A 15,962-nucleotide genomic window follows, 5' to 3' on the forward strand; every position below is an offset into this window, starting at 1 on the left:
GGCGACAAAGTTGCTTGACGACTTTTTTGTCGCTCACATCTAGTCTATGGGCTAGTATGGAGTGCGTACACTTGCTGGTCTGTCCACTTTCATACTATCCCATAGACTAGATGTGAGCGACAAAAAAGTCTCCGAGCAACTTTGTCGCCCGTGGGCGCGCACCCTAATTGAAAAGGTTAGGTTCCTGTAGGTGTTCGTCCTTCCCTTCAGTTCACGCTACTTGCACATGCAAGTGTGACTTTAATAGCTTTGTTTTTAAGTCGAGCTAGGAATGAAACAACGAAAATAATTAACATGTAAGTATTTATTTTTTGACACAAATATAAATAACACCTTTAGTCTAGTTTGAACCATATTTGCGCCTCCAGACCTTGATCTGAGACATGAGGATGAGCAAGGGCGCGATCCAAACCACCATCATGAACCCGCCGTGCATTATCGACTCCTGGAAAACAACAGTTTTTATGAACCACTTTATGGTCGCCAACAAAAACATTTCAAATAGCTTCGACTTAATGCAGTCATGTGATAGTGACATTATACTCAATTAGCAGGTATATGCAAGAAGCGAGCATTTCAAAAACGCACTGGTCTTTTAAATGGCAACTTCCATAATAAGAATGACCGAAACGTCTGATTTGGCTAAAAAATGTCCAACTTGAAGAGGAAAGGATTGCGAAAGAACCCTCTTTATTTATTATTAGGCGTGGAACTTACTCCGAGCGAGTGCGGGTTGCGCGGCGGCAGGCTGATGCACATGGTGCACTGGTTCCACTTGCGCGCCGGCACCACCGTGCGGCTCGGCGCGCGCGCCGGCCCACTTAACAGCGACAAGGAATTTCGCAACATTACCACTATTTTACGACAAACAGCTAAACAGTACACGACCAATTGACGTGTCTGCAATGTCACAATTGATAATGTCACTATGAGGAACGAATAAGAGACTTCGAAATTTAAATTTAATTTTCACGGCAAAAGTACGAGGAAGTAGGTGCACTATGTAGATACCTAGTCTGGCAAAAAAAAAAGAGTATACATTAAAAAGTGGCAACATTGAACTTATCTTGGTGTCGTCGTTTTCCCCATAATGGGACATAAATAGGACGACTCTTCAATGTTGCCACTTTTTAATTTCTACTCTTTATTTTTTGCCATCTTCAACAAATCAGTTTAAGAGGCCTTATACCGCTCATGAATTTACTACTTTTTCAGTGCGACGTACGTATTTTCTCCTTATTACTTGCTTTAACATGGCTACTGTGATTTGTGATCTAATAAATAACATATAATTTAGATGTACCTTGGTGACTTTTTGTGGAGAAATCTCAACAATCACTCGAAACTGACCAAATTTTAGTAATTAAACGGTTTTTTCCACGTATAGCTACTACAAGCATTAAATTCAAGTTTTGGCTCTATTATCAAAATATAATCAACAGTTGTTAAAATTAAGTAGATACCTATACTTCCTTCGATGTATTTTTCCAAGTTGTTAAACTTGGCCAACTTGGGAGCTTTCTCGTAATTATACAATGAAAGTGTCACTAGCACGACAGTTGCTTAATGTTGGAATCTTAATATAAAACAAAGATTCAATAAATATTCTTTACTTACGTAATAAGTAATAACCACTTAACAATACGATACGAGTGATACGACTACTTTACATGTTAGGTAACAAATAGATATTCTGAAGCCAGTATCCAGTATATTACACAAAAGTCCAATAGTAAAAAGAACCACTCACTCAGTCAGACGGCAACGGCTTTTCAGTTCTTCGGCACGGGCACGGTTACTTTTTAGTTCTAATTCTAACGGACCGTGGCCGTCCGCCGAACTTATAGGCTGTGGGCCCCTTACAAGTGCGACAGAATACTAAGTATAGTGAACGCAGTAAAGTGGAACTAAAACAGAACTATGTGTAGCAACACCAATTGTCTTGTCAAACAATATTATTATGTCTAAACATTTGATTTTTGCCTCTTAAACGAATTTTGTTTTACAAAATTTCTGGTACGTGTGTTTTGCTCAAAGATAATAGTTTTCATATAAACAGAATGAACAAAACCATACGTATAGATGCCCGGAAAGTTTTAAACAATGTGTATATTATTTAGGTGTTTGAGCGAATCTTACGCTGCCGGTGTATCATGCTTCCAATTTTATCACTTATCCAGGAGGATAAGACATCTGTCACGCTTTGGCGAATATGTCAGTGTGAGAGTGACAGATGTCTTATCCACGTCGATAAGTGATAAAATTGGAAGCATAATACGCCGGCTGGAAACTATTGCCAATTTCAGGCGATGTTCACAAACGAACGGCTGAATTGACTGGTATGTGTTACATATAATATAGCTTTTTATACGTAAATAAAGCTACAGATACGCTTATTATTGATAATTTCTGTGTATTTTACCCTTATTTAAACTGAAAATAACTGTTACATTGTCGTGATACAGTCGACTACAAAGAGATGTATCCATTTTTTCACCTTATTACAATGCAATAAGGTGAAAAAATGTATACATCTCTTTGTAGTCGACCGTATACTGACATATTCTATAGCGCAACCAATACTTTTAGACGTTTTACAAATGAATGTGATATTGTATGTATATGACTGAGTACCTGCCTCAAGCGTGTATCACAGCTGATCGCCGGCCAGTGAAGTCGTGGGTAGGTTAAGGAATTCATATTTAATATTATGTCAAACGAAATCACATCTCAACGGACGTGCAATTCTTTATAATTTAATATCCCAGTATATTCTACATAATTATTATCTTCTCATTTTTATTTCAATTATAAAATGGTTATTTTCCTTCGCAGACGTTTTTGCTTGATACAAAATTAATACATAGTTATGAGTAATTACGCAAGTATCAATATCGTTTAGGTGGTGTAATAAATTTTGCCTGTTGAAGCTCAGTGGCGCCCTCCCCAATTCTCTACATTTTTCTGTCGCATTGTACGTTTCATTCAAGACATTATCTAGAAATGAATTATTTAATATGAAATACGAAGGTAACACTACTTACGATACGATACGATACGATCATTTATTGATAAAATATATTTTACATGTCCTTACTATACGTATTTGGAATAATAATTTAACGGAATTTGGAATAATAATTTGGAATAATAAAATTCGTAACAGAGGGCGTGAACACCATATTTCGCGAATTATATACAGTACACCAACCATGTCTTCGGCTTTCGAGACCCCGTAGGAGTAAAAGGTTCCTGATGTAGTCATTATCATCAGAACTGATCGAAATTAATGACTTTAGTTTCCGAGTAGTCTACCGTTTTGTTCTGCAGCAAGCTTGCATCAGCTGCGGCGCCCTGGATGGCGCTCAGGTCCGCGAGACTCCTGTCGCCGTACGAGCTGAACCGGCGCTGGTTGGGCGTGTGCTGCGGAGTGCTCGCGTTTCCTAGAGGTCTCCAGCCCAAGTATGCGCTAGGTCTTATTGGTTTCTTGTACAGTACGCTTATCTCCGGGGAATCCATGAATTTACGAGGTTTTCCTTCTTTGCTTGGATGTTCCTTGTTCTTTATGTTTTTGCTGGGTTTCGGTCTGTTTGGTTTCTTTTCTTGCGAGTTATTAGTTTCATTATCTTCCACGGATTCCATTCTTGGTTGCTCCTGTGATTTTAAAACACTTGCGTCTTCGGAGTCTTTACTGGAATTTGACTGTTCCGGTTTCTTCTCTTGCAAGATGGTTTTTGCTTCGCATACGACATCCTCGGATTCATTTTTTGAACACTTTCCGCTCTGTGAATCACTTCCACCCTTTTTGTCTTCGCTGGATGTTGGTCTTTCGATATGATTCGAGTCTGATGATGTTGTAGATTTATCTGAGGTACTCTGCGAGGAACTTGTGTCTGGCAGGTTCTCGTGGAAGCGTTTGGGTGGTCTGCCCGGTTTCCTAGGCTGGTGCTGTTTCGAGTCGCTGCCTTCAGAAACATTTCCATCTATGGATTTGCGCGGTCTTCCTCGTTTTTTCGGCGGGTGCTGTTCCGGCGAGCCACTGCCAACCTGTTCAGTAATATTATTGTCCATGGATTTGCGTGGTCTTCCCCGTTTCTTAGCGGCGTCCTGTTTCGGCGACTCACTATCTTCTGATAGATGCATGTCCAAGGATTTATGCGGTCTCCGTAGTTTTTTTGGTGGGTTTCCGTGATTCGGCGAGTCCCTATCTACTGAAACATTTGCGTCCATGAATTTGCGCGGTCTTCCTCGTTTTCTTGATGTGTTCTGTTCAGGCGAGTCGCTACGTGCTCTATCATTCCCGTCCATGGATTTGCGTGGTCTTCCTCGCTTCAGAGGTTGGTCCAGTTTCGGTGAGTCCCTGTCTCCTGAAAGATTGATGTCGAATGATTTACGCGGTCTCCCTCGTTTTCTCGGTGGGCCGGGATTTAGTGAGTCCCTGTCTACTGTAAAATGTGCGTCCAAGGATGTACGGAATCTTCCCTGTTTCTTAGGTTGGTCACGTTGCTCCTGTTTCGGCGAGCCATACTCTTCAGAAAGATTTATATCCAAAGATTTACGCGGTCTTCCCCGTTTTCTTGGTGGATCGTGATTAGGCTGTGGACGGTTTCCATCTACGTATTTAAGAGGTCTACCTCGTTTTCTTGGGCATTCTTGAGGGAACGATTCGGAGTCGCTAGTACCCGAGTCGTTCTCATCCACCAATATGCGGAGACTTCCTAGTTCCTTCAGTTCGTCCTGCGAGGTATTAGCACCTTCCATGTCTTTGCTCTCTATGCGATAGGAATGATTCTTGTGCAAGGATTTACGGTGAATTTGTTGCTCCTGATTCACGTCAGAGTGTGTGTGGGATTCATGAGAGTTGTCAACGTATTCGGGAGGTCTTCCCCGTCTCTCCGATTGGTCGTGGTTGTCCGAGTTGTCACAACTCGAGTCCGAACCCGTATATACGCTTGAATACATGCTTTCTCTTTCAACCATTATCTTTTCTGACATGCTTTCTTTGTGAGAATTTGCAGCACCGGACACCTCCTTTTGCAGGTTTTTGTCGAAGTATTTGCGCGGTCTGCCTCGTTTCCGAGGCTCGTCCGAATGTTGAAATGCATATTTGCGTGGTCTACCGCGTTTCCTAGACTGTTCCGGAGTCTGTAACTTGTTGCCTGGAGACTTCCCGTCCATATATTTACGGGGTCTTCCTCTTTTTCTCGGTTGCTCCAGCTTCTGTGAAGCGTTCTCGTCTGTACGTGTCGAGTCCAAACACGTGCTGGATCTTCCCGGAGTTTTCTCGTGTGAGGAGCATTGTTCTGGAGGGTCTTCGTCTACACATGAACGCGGAAGTTGTTTCTGATTCTGAGAAATGCTATCGTCTTCTTGACCCGAAGTGTGACTATCGTCTGAAAGACTTTCATCGGAGGATTTAAGGGGCTTTTCGCGTTTTCTTGGTTTGTCCTGATTCCGCATGGAGCTCGAGTATTGTAAATCCTTGTTTTCTGGTCCCATTTTCTCAGAGTCGCTATCTTCTGAAAGGCTTTCGTCCGTGGATTTATCTAGTTTTTCGTTAATAAGTTGATCTGGACTCTGTGTGCTCTCGTCCTGCGAGGTATTAGCAACGTCCATATCTTTGCTCTCTATGCGATAGGAATGATTCTTGTGCAAGGATTTACGGCGAATTTGTTGCTCCTGATTCGTGTCAGAGTGTGTGTCGGATTCATGAGTGTCGTCAACGTATTCGCGAGATCTTCCCCGTCTCTTCGATTGGTCCTGGTTGTCCGAAGCTCTTTCATCTTCTTCACAACTCGAGTCTGAATATACGCTTGAATATATGCATTCTCTGTCAACAGTTATCTTTTCTGACATGCTTTCTTTGTGAGAATTTGCAGCACCGGACAGCGCCTCCTTTTGCAGGTCTTTGTCGAAGTATTTGCGCGGTCTGCCTCGTTTCCGAGGTTCGTCTGGATGTTGAAATGCATATTTGCGTGGTCTACCGCGTTTCCTAGGCTGTTCCGGAGTTTGTAACTTTTTGCCTGGAGACTTCCCGTCCATATATTTACGGGGTTTTCCTGTTTTTTTCGGTTGCTCCTGCTTTTGTGAAGCGCTTTTATCTATTTGTGTCGAGTCTAAACCTGTGCAGTCATCTTCTATATGACTTGAGCTTAAACGTATGCTGGATCTTACCGAGGGTTTCTCGTGTGAGGAGCCTTGTTCTGGAGAATTTTCTTCCTCATATGAACGCGGAAGTTGTTCCGTATTCCGTGAAGTGTTATCATCTTCTTGACCCGAACTGTCACTGTCTTCTAAATGGCTTTCACCCAAGGATTTAAGGGGCTTTTCGTGTTTCCTTGGTTGGTCCTGATTCCTCAAGGATCTCGACTCTTCTAAGTCCTTATTTTCTGGTTCCAATTTGTTAACGTCTTTATCATTTGAAATACTTTTGTCCGATAATACAATTTCATGCCTAGGCTGGTCAGGACTCTGAGCCTTTCCTTTTGGAGGTTTCCCATCCACGTATTTTCGCGGTCTTCCTCGTTTCCTAGGTTGTTCCGGAGTTTGTAACTCCTTGCCTGGAGACGTTACATCCACACATTTTCGCGGTCGTCCCCATTTCCTAGGTTGGTCTGGTGTCTGTAACTTCTTGCCTGAAGATTCACGGTCCACGTATTTGCGAGGCCTTCCTCTTTTTTTCGGTTGCTCCAGCTTCTGTGAAGCGTTCTCAACTGTACGTGTCGATTCTAAAAATGTACTGCCATCTTCTATATGACTAGAGCTTAAACTTATGCTGGCTCTTTCCGGAACTTTTCTACTTCTGCTTAGTTCTAGAGAGTCTTCGTCCGCATATGAACGCGGAAGTTGTTCCTGATTCTGCGAAGTGCGGTCGTCTTCTTGACCACTTTCGTGCGCTTGTCTCGGCCGGTCGCGGCCCCGACCCCGCGAGGCGCTCGAGCTCGATGCTACTACGTCTTTTTTGGATCTTTCTGATCCCGATTCGTCCGAGTCGCTATCTTCTGAGAGTATTCTGCGTCTTTTTGATCTCGAATACTGGCAGAGGCTGTCTTCTAAAGAGGAGTTTTCTCGTTTTCCTGGATTATTATGGGAGGTGCTAGAATTTTCTGAACGGACGCAGAATCTTCCCGGATTACAATTTTGCGAATCACTAGTGTCTGAAAGATTCTTTCTCGCGGTTTCGTGGGCGGGGTCACATTTCTCCCGTTTACTTAGTCGCTCCATATTCCGCGCACGCTCTAAGCGTTTCTTAGGTTTATCTGTTCTGCTGTCCTGCGAGTCGCTATGTTCTGAGCTGTCATCCGAAGGTTCACGCGATATTCTTATTTTCTCTGATTCACCCCTATTCTTCGAGGAACTGAAATTCTCCAAGCGTTTGCGGGACGTTTCACTTTCCGAGCTCTTACCTGAAATATATTGTTGTCTAGTTTGACGCGGTCTCCCTCGTGTCCTCGGCCGTTCCCGACCTCCGGAGCCGCTCGAATCTTCCGAGTCGTCGCCGGTCGTTTCCGGTCTCCGCCGTGTTCCGGATCTTCCCCATCTCGAACGCCGGGGTTCGCCGTCTTCCGAGGAAGAATCCATGGTTTTGCGGGGCTTTTTTCGCTCTCTTAGTTTATTCTGCGAGGCGCTAGAATCTTCTAAATCTTCGCAGAGTCTTTCCGGATTACATTCCTGCGAGTCGTTAATATCTGAACGGTCCCGGTTCCCGGAGGCGCCGACATCTTCGAAGGTTTCGCGGCGTCTATCCGAGTTCGAGGGCGAGTCGCTTTCTTCCAGACGCCTCTCTTTGCGAGGTCTCCCCCGTTTTCTTTTAGAGTACCGGTTTGTCCGTTCCGGACGTTCGTGGTTTTTGCGAGGTCTCCCCGGCTCGCCTCCCCTCGTGGTCCTGCGGATGGTCGCCAGCAGCCGCAGCAGGCGGTGCTCGACGTCGGCGAGGCGGCGCGCGAGGCGCAGCGGCGGCGCGGCGAGCGCGGCGGCCGCCTCCTTCAGCACGCGCCAGAAGCCGCGCGGCGACGCCGCCTCCAGCGCGCGCTCCATGCGGCGCACCGGCATCCCGGCCGCCGTCTGGAAATGTTTGTCGAACTTCAGGAACCAGTAATTGAATTCGGTGACGCGCTCCGGATCGTCCACCAGGTGGTCGACGTCGGTCTCGATGACTTTTGTTTCTATTTTCTTCGGCGTTTTTATCGTCCTCTTCCCGATCGCTCGGTCGACGATGGCGGCGAGGCCGTCGTCGACCTCGATGCCGGGTTCTTCCGATTCCGGCGCCGGCGACTTCAGCCTCACGAACAGCCGGTCGACGTCGTGCGTTTTTTCATCGAAGTCGGCGCCGCTTTTGAGAACGGGGTCGTAGGCTCGGTCCTCGCACGAGTCCTCGTCGTCCTCATCCTTTTTGGTTTCATTTTCGAGTAGCTCCACGTCTCCAGAGTCGTCTACGTCCGCCGCCTCGGGGAGCGCAGATTCGTGTAGCGTGAGGTCGGGCTCGAGGACGGCGTCGGCGTCGGCGGCGGCGGTGAAGGCGCGCACGGAGCGCTCGAGCTGGTGCAGCGCGTCGCCGCGCAGGTGGCGGCGGTAGTCGGCGAGCAGCTCCTCGACGCGCTGCGTGCGCGCGCGCGCGCGGAGCTTGTTGTCCCAGTGCTCGGAGCCGACGCCGCGCGTGAACTCGCGCAGCGGGACGTCGGCGGGGGCGCGGTCGGCCTTGGTTCTGGTCTTCTCGCCGTGGGAGAGGAAGCGCACGGGCACCTGCGTGAGGTGGCACCTCTCGTAGGCGCCGCGCAGGAGCTCCTTGATGACCTCCCGGCGGTCGAAGGCGCGCGGGTCGAACTGCGGCTCGGGCTCGTCGTCGCTGTCGAACGTGTCCCGCGAGCGCCGCGAGCGCTCGACGGCCGGGAGGGCCCAGTCGTCCAGCTCGTCGCCCAAACCTACATCTTCCGGCGCGTCGCCGACGTTCGGATCCATTTTCTCGTCTTTAATCGGAATATCGGAGAAGTCGTCGTCGAAAATATTGCAGCCGTCGTCCTCCTCTAGGAATGTTTCTAATCGTCGTTCCTCTAAACTCTCTCGGGAGTCTCGTTCGGCGTGTTCGTCGAGCTCGCGGGAGAGCCGCGCGCGCGGCGCCTCGGCCCAGTGCTCGTTGGAGCAGTTCTTGATGAAGACGGGGGCGGCGTCGGCGAGGCTGTAGTACACGTCGGAGCCGAAGGTCTCGCCGCCGGCGTCGCGCGGGCGGACGCCGCGGAACAGCTCGGAGTCGGCTCGGGCGGCGGGCAGCGCGAGGTGCTTGAAGGCGTAGTCCAGGGAGTAGTGCGTGAAGTCCTCGTCGAGGAGCCGGCTCTGCTCGGGCGGCAGCAGGTCCATGACGGCGCGCGCGACGGCGGCGGCGGGCTCGCGCGCGGCCAGCGCGGGCGCGAGCGTCCGCCGCGAGAGCACGCGCGCCGCGCTCCGCTGCGGGATGCGGTCCAGGATCTCCATCGTCACCTGGTCCGTCAGCCGCGCCTTGCTGCCCTTCTTTATACCTGGAAAAGGAAGTAACGATTAGATACTGTTATACTTTTTAGTTAAAATTGTTCATGTTTTATTCGAAGAGTAACGACTAACAAACTGTGAACAAAAATTCTTGATGGGAATCGCGACACGGGACGAGTCATCTCTCGGTCGCCGACAGTGGGAGTGCCTCCCCCCCACCGGCTCGGGAGTCGACAGGGAGGGTGTGGGTACTCACTCTTGTGGGGGTCGGCGGCGTGGTCGACGGTGTGGTCCCGGAACTGCTCGAGGCTGGCGAGGTCCTGCGCGGGCTCGGCGCGGCTCCAGGCGAGCGGCGCGCAGTGTGCGGCGGTCAGCAGAGCGCGCAGCTGTAAGTGCGCCGCCCACTCGCGGAAGCTGAACAGGCGACCGGTCGGCTCCGGGTCTGACGTGTACGCGCGAGGGTGGCCGGCTTCCTACATAACACAAATTCTAAGTTATTACACAAGCAGCGCCGCAACTGCAGTACATCGTGAGCGCCGCGAACAGTGCGCCACCACGCCATGTGCTCGTCGTCCCCGCACGACAGTTACCTCGTTGATAGCGTCGACGGCGGCGGACAGCGCCCTCTCGCGGGCGTCGTCGAGCCCGAAGCACATCTTGAGCGCGACCATCACGTACGCCATCACCGTCGTCTCGTACTCCGGGAAACGCTCGCCCTGCTGCTTGTCGAAGCGCTACACACGAAAACAACAAAACTTATTTACAGAAAATGGATCTAAAGCTGATACATCTTTGGAAAAATCTGAAGTATAATTCCTAGCGAACGCACGGTCGTAGGAGTAACCTAATAGTCGCCAGTGCCATCACACATACTTATGTGCAAACGCACCTGAGACAAAGTTTAGCAACAATTAAGTTTTTCTTAAATCAAACAAACACACATACCTCCTTCCTGCGCGTGGCGAAGGGCACGGGCGCCGCGTGCATGAGCGCGCGCACGAGCTGGGAGAGCGCGCGCGGCAGCCGCAGCTCGCGCAGCTGCGAGTGCACGATGGCGTCCAGGTCGGGCGTCAGCGGCCCGCCCAGCTCCAGCAGCTTCGACACGCGACCTGCAGGATGCAGGTGACCCGTCATTTTATTCACATCATATCATAAAGGCTCACAAAGCGGTTCCACACGGAGCGAGGCAATATTTTATTTTAGTGCCGCAAAATGCCAAGTTAAAAGTTTTAAACCGTAGCGCTCGCATTTTTCTGGGTCAAGTCAAGCGACATAATTTTGCCGAATCACGTCTAAATTGGACTTGCCATGCGATTTCATCAAGCACGTCTTGTGGAGGATAAACGGGACAAACTGTGAGTCTGAGAGATATCTTATCTTACACATGAGGTAGGGGGCGAGGCTGAAGCCGGTGAGCATGCTGGAGGCGGCGAAGAGGCGCCGGTGCTGGCGCGTCTTGCGGAGGATCTCGGCCGGCACGTGGCGGAAGATGTCCGCCACCGGCACCAGCCGCCAGCGCAGCAGCCGCGTGAAGCGAGACTCCAGGATGGCGCTGCCACAAAATAGACGGCTTGTACTGTTTTGAACCGCTTCAATTAAATTTAATTAACTTAAAAGAAAGTAAACTTTTTTATCCGCTTTAATCATATATTAATTAGTAGAGAATGCCTGGCAGCGTTAAATTCGCCTTTTGTACAGTCGCCATCAGATATATAAGAGCGCCCGAGGTACTCAAAAATATCTGAACACGCCTCTAACGCTTAGGCAATAGAGGCGTGTTCAGATATTTTTGAGTACCTCGGGCGCTCTTATATATCTGATGGCGACTGTACAGTCAAGTGCAAAAATACGTATCGATTTTATCCGCTCAAAAATATGTACCGAGACCTTATTCCGCCGACATAAAGTGCTATGGGACATATTTTTGATAAGTTGTACACACCCATATTTTTACACTTGACTGTACAATAAATAAAAGGTAAGTAAACAAATATTATCTACAATACAATTGTATAACAAAGCTACGCCAGGAAGTAATGTCGCCACGTTTGATGGTTCAATTGAACGGAGTTTGAGCACCGTACAGCTCAGAGAGTGACATAATTGGGTGATACCAGCACACTGGTGGCTGCTGAGGTGCCATGTGCAGACAGACCTGCGGTCCACGTTGAGCGCCAGCCCCAGGATGGCCACCAGCAGGTAGCAGGTGACGCGGTCCAGGCGCTTGCCCTTGCGCGGCGCCGCGTCCGCCGGCTCCTGCTCCGCCTCGTCCTCGCTGGAGGAGGAGCTCACGTTCAGCTGTGACAGCACGGGCGCAGGACTGGAAATTCGGTGGGTGTTTAGGAAAATATCTATTATCATTCTTTATCTATGACATGAGAAATAATTGCCATAGCAAATATACTTCATAGTATTTATTATTTATTATTATTATTATTTGTTTGTCTTTTCCAGTTCTCGGGACCATGGGGTCCCGGACTTTTGGGAGGCGTGCGTGGGGCCGAAGCCAACAGCGCAGAGGCCCTTTAAGACAGTTTAATTTAAAGTAATGTGACACTAGCCGGCGATTGTCCCTGTCCGCACTATAGAATGCACCCAAGGACAAGCCCGGTTAGTGTAAAACTATTGCAATGAAAAGAAACAAATTATACTGGGCTATTGGGTTGAAATGTTAGTGTGCTAGTGACCGGTCTATGGAAAGGTCTATGGCACCTGCCTTGATCATATGTTTTAAAAACACGAAAAAATAGGCAGGCGGTGACTCGCCAACTCACTATATGGGTCCCCGAAAACGGCCGCTCGCACGGAGCGACAAGGGGACAACATAGCGTGAGCGGCTCAGGGTGTGGAGAGGTGTGCGCCGCTTTCTACCCAGTCTGTGCGAAACAGCCACTGTGCCAACTCGCGTCTTATGCATATTTCACTTCCACCCTGCGAGCATATAGCTCTGGCACCCCACTCTGGACGGCCGGTTAAGGCAAGCCAGAGGTGAGAATCCTGCGGCCCCTGCTCAGTGTTCACTCCGGCCGGCCAGTGAAGGCAAGCCGGAGGGAGGGGCCTGACCGACTCTCGGGGGCATGGGACCCAAGGGACGCCACTTCCCATTCAGCTCGCCACAAGCTGCCCTGGGAGGTTATTATTATTATTATTATTTTTATATTTCTTTGTAATTCTCAGTATTTTGGGAATACTGGCATAATGGGTTACACGGGCCGAAGCCAAGTGCATCCCATAATGATGAACTAGGGGTGATATTAATGAGATCTAGATGATTAAATCGGTGATGATAAGTAGGTATTTACTGTAGCTGTTTGCGTTTGTGAATCAAGGAGATATATCGCTTTGTAAGAACTTCCTGACTATCCTACATGTGTTTAGTATTACAGCTTTCTGCATTACAACATAAGAAGAAGGCGGCAATGATAGGGTTTTTAAAGAGGTGTGTAGCTGTTGTGGGATGACACCTGTAGTAGACAGAACAATTGGTATTATGGTCACTTTATTTAATTTCCATATCCTGGCTATTTCATCTTTTAAATCGGTATATTTGGTAAGTTTTTCAGCTATTGTGTTTTGTACATTGTGAGTGTTCGGGATGGCAATATCTATTAAAAGGGCAGTTTTATTTATTTTGTCTACTACAGTGATGTCCGGTCTATTAAAGTGTGTGGTTCGGTCTGTCAGAATAGCTCTATCAAAGTACATTTTGTGAGTGTTGTTTTCTAGAACATTTTCCGGAGTATACTTGTAGTACGGAACGGCTGGCTGGGGAACTAAGTTGTATTTGATCGCAAGTTTTTGGTGAACTATGTTAGCTACTTGGTCGTGCCTGTATTTGTAATCGGTCTGGACTATAGATCTGCATGCTCCGGTGATATGTTGGATGGTTTCTCCTGTACTATGGCATTTTCTACATATATCTGCTATACTTATTATTATTTATATAATTCAGGCAGGCAGTTGAAAAAAACAACTGATATGGCCTGTATCCTGGTATCTTTTTCTAGGTTTATCTCATATTATTATGTTTGTCTAATTTGTTCTTAAAACTGTGTTATTTAAAGTGAGAAATCATTTTCATACAAAATATGTTTAAATTTATTGAAAGAGGTTTTCATATATTTGATGATATGTTTGTATATTTCAATATAAAACCTCCTTTGCAACACTTACTGCAATACTTATAGACAAATTCCTATTGGTAAGCCTATGTTTTATGTCTTGCTTCCGCAATTCATGCTTAGTAGCCCTAGGTTGATTCAGTTTAGAATAGCTGGGTGGAAACCCAGTGTTGGCTGTAGGTACACGCACCCCATCTCTTCCTTCTTCTGGAACATCTTGATGTAGCGGCTCCAGATCCAGAGCACCTTCATGCGCAGACTCGGGGCGGCGCCCAGCTCGATGAGCTGCTCCGTCAGCCCCGCCAGCAGGAAGTTGTACTTGTGCCACTTGTACCACTCCATGCTCACTGCAAATTACTTAAATGTTGTACACATCACAGCCATAACAATATATTCCCACATAATACATGTGGGAAGGTGCATGTTTTAGGTACTCTGTTTGTTAAGAAACCAATAACACCTAACTTATCAAACATATCTCATTTGAATGTGTCTATTAATCGCCATTGTCACCAACTTCTTAAGACATAGCCTCTGAGTCAACGGAACAAAACAGCCAAAGAACTGTATAAAAAAGGAGCCCATACTTTCGACGCCGTCATCGATGTTGAGTCGGTAGCGCGAGCGGCGCGCCACGAGCGCCGTGCCGTCGGCGCGCAGCGTGTGCTCCACCACCGTCTCCTGCAGGTTGATGTCCTGCGTGCCGCACTCCGCGCAGTAGTAGAACCCGTCCACCAGCCGCGTCTCCGTCTCCCCGCACACGCCGCACGGCGACTCTTTACCCATGCTTTACGTCTTCACTACCTTATATCGTAAACTTTACTCATTATTTATAAAGAAAATACACGTGCGTGTGAAACGAAAATTCGCGGACTGTTTTCGACAAATGTCAAAGCATTGTCAAAAATGTCAAAGTCAACTGTCAAAATGCGCGTTGCATGGTTGCATTACCTCAGTTTTTGTATCAATTTCTGAACGAAATTATAATCTGCGTGTTGGCAGCAGTGAATTTCAATTGACGTGTACTACCTTACCAGCGTGAACAAACTACTAAAGTGGTAGTTTTAGTACTTTCAGTTTGAATCACAGATCAATACAACAAGATGGCCCTTACAGGGCGACTCGCGGTCACCAAGCATACGACAAATCAGGTTTATAAAAGTTTGAACGCGTGCGACACCGATCAGTAGCGCCCAAGTATACGACCCGCTAACAGTGTCCGTGTCCGCTCGGGAAAAAATCTTAAATAATCAATTTTGGTTGCAAACAATGGTCTCTTACAGCATAAAGTGGTGTGGCAAGTCTTCTAACACTTCTACATGTAAAAAAGATGGAACAACATTCCACAGTTAAGTCAAATTAATTATTTTGTTGAATATTGTTTATTGTCCGCGGAGTTCATTTATACTGGTCAATATGGTTGTGCTGAGCGGCGCCGAGGCGCGTCCATCCTCTTTACCGAGTTAACAATGTGATATGCTATCCCTTTCACGTAAACGACTAGGCATGGGGCCATGTTAGTTTATGTCTGTTGCGGGAACTTCGTACTGCCGTTCGTACCATGTGCTACCATTTTATGAAATATAAAAGAAAGCAGATTTGTAATAGTGAATAATTATCTAGAATCTGTAGAGTCTGTAGTGGTATTTAGTTCATTGATTAGTTTAGAATATTTAGTTGGTTATTTAACTTAGTAAACGTAAGTAAAAATGCACAGTTTAGTTATTAGTTACTAGAATGATTTTTATTGAGATGCTATCACAATTATCATCCTCCTTGCGTTATCCCGGCATCGGCATTCGCCACGGCTCATGGGAGCCTGGGGTCCGCTTTGGAAACTACTACCAAGATTTGGCGTAGGCACTAGTTTTATGAAAGCGACTGTCATCTGACCTTCCAACCCGAAGGGTAACTAGGCCTTGTTATAATTTAATTATAATATTATAATTTGTTGCAAAACAAATTCACCACAGTACTGGTACCGGTACCATTGTCTATAATAGACATGTCCCATTCCCATCCCTACTGCTAATCATAAAGGCGCGCCATTATTTGAAACGACCAATGGCAGCACCGTGCGCGCCCGCCTCACCCCGCAAGGATTGGTGATTTGCGTCTCGAACAATATCGCTTGCATTTGGCTTCTAGTGGGGTGTTCTGTGGTTTGAATCTATCAGTATTTTATTTATTCTATCGGACAGGACAGAGTTACACCTAGCTCAATTAACAAAATACAAATACAAAATACAAAATCATTTATTCAGCAAATAGGCCACGGGGGCACTTTTACATGTCAACATTACAGAGTATTCATTAAAGTTAAACAAATGAAATTAATAGAAATATTAACTAAAAATATTAATCATAAGCAAAGTAGCT

The 15,962-nt window shown here is 47.0% G+C and overlaps 1 protein-coding gene across 2 annotated transcripts; it reads right to left on the bottom strand.

Annotated features, from left to right (window-relative positions):
* Positions 1 to 292: 292 nt before the first annotated feature.
* Positions 293 to 14,449, bottom strand: LOC125238323. 2 transcript variants are annotated; one of them, XM_048145627.1, is made up of 9 exons: positions 14,171 to 14,449; positions 13,774 to 13,930; positions 11,618 to 11,782; positions 10,845 to 11,014; positions 10,408 to 10,571; positions 10,053 to 10,196; positions 9,719 to 9,935; positions 7,407 to 9,512; positions 293 to 445 (listed from the first exon to the last, which is right to left on the bottom strand). In XM_048145627.1, exons 1-9 carry the CDS (start codon positions 14,367 to 14,369, stop codon positions 336 to 338), a joined length of 3,432 nt encoding a protein of 1,143 aa, XP_048001584.1. In that variant the 5' UTR covers positions 14,370 to 14,449; the 3' UTR covers positions 293 to 335. The 2 variants fall into 2 exon arrangements, with proteins under 2 accessions (XP_048001584.1, XP_048001583.1); XM_048145626.1 differs by having other exon boundaries at positions 305 to 445; positions 718 to 9,512.
* Positions 14,450 to 15,962: the final 1,513 nt, after the last annotated feature.

The sequence above is a fragment of the Leguminivora glycinivorella genome, chromosome 23, assembly GCF_023078275.1.
Source record: "Leguminivora glycinivorella isolate SPB_JAAS2020 chromosome 23, LegGlyc_1.1, whole genome shotgun sequence".
NCBI lineage: Eukaryota > Metazoa > Arthropoda > Insecta > Lepidoptera > Tortricidae > Leguminivora > Leguminivora glycinivorella.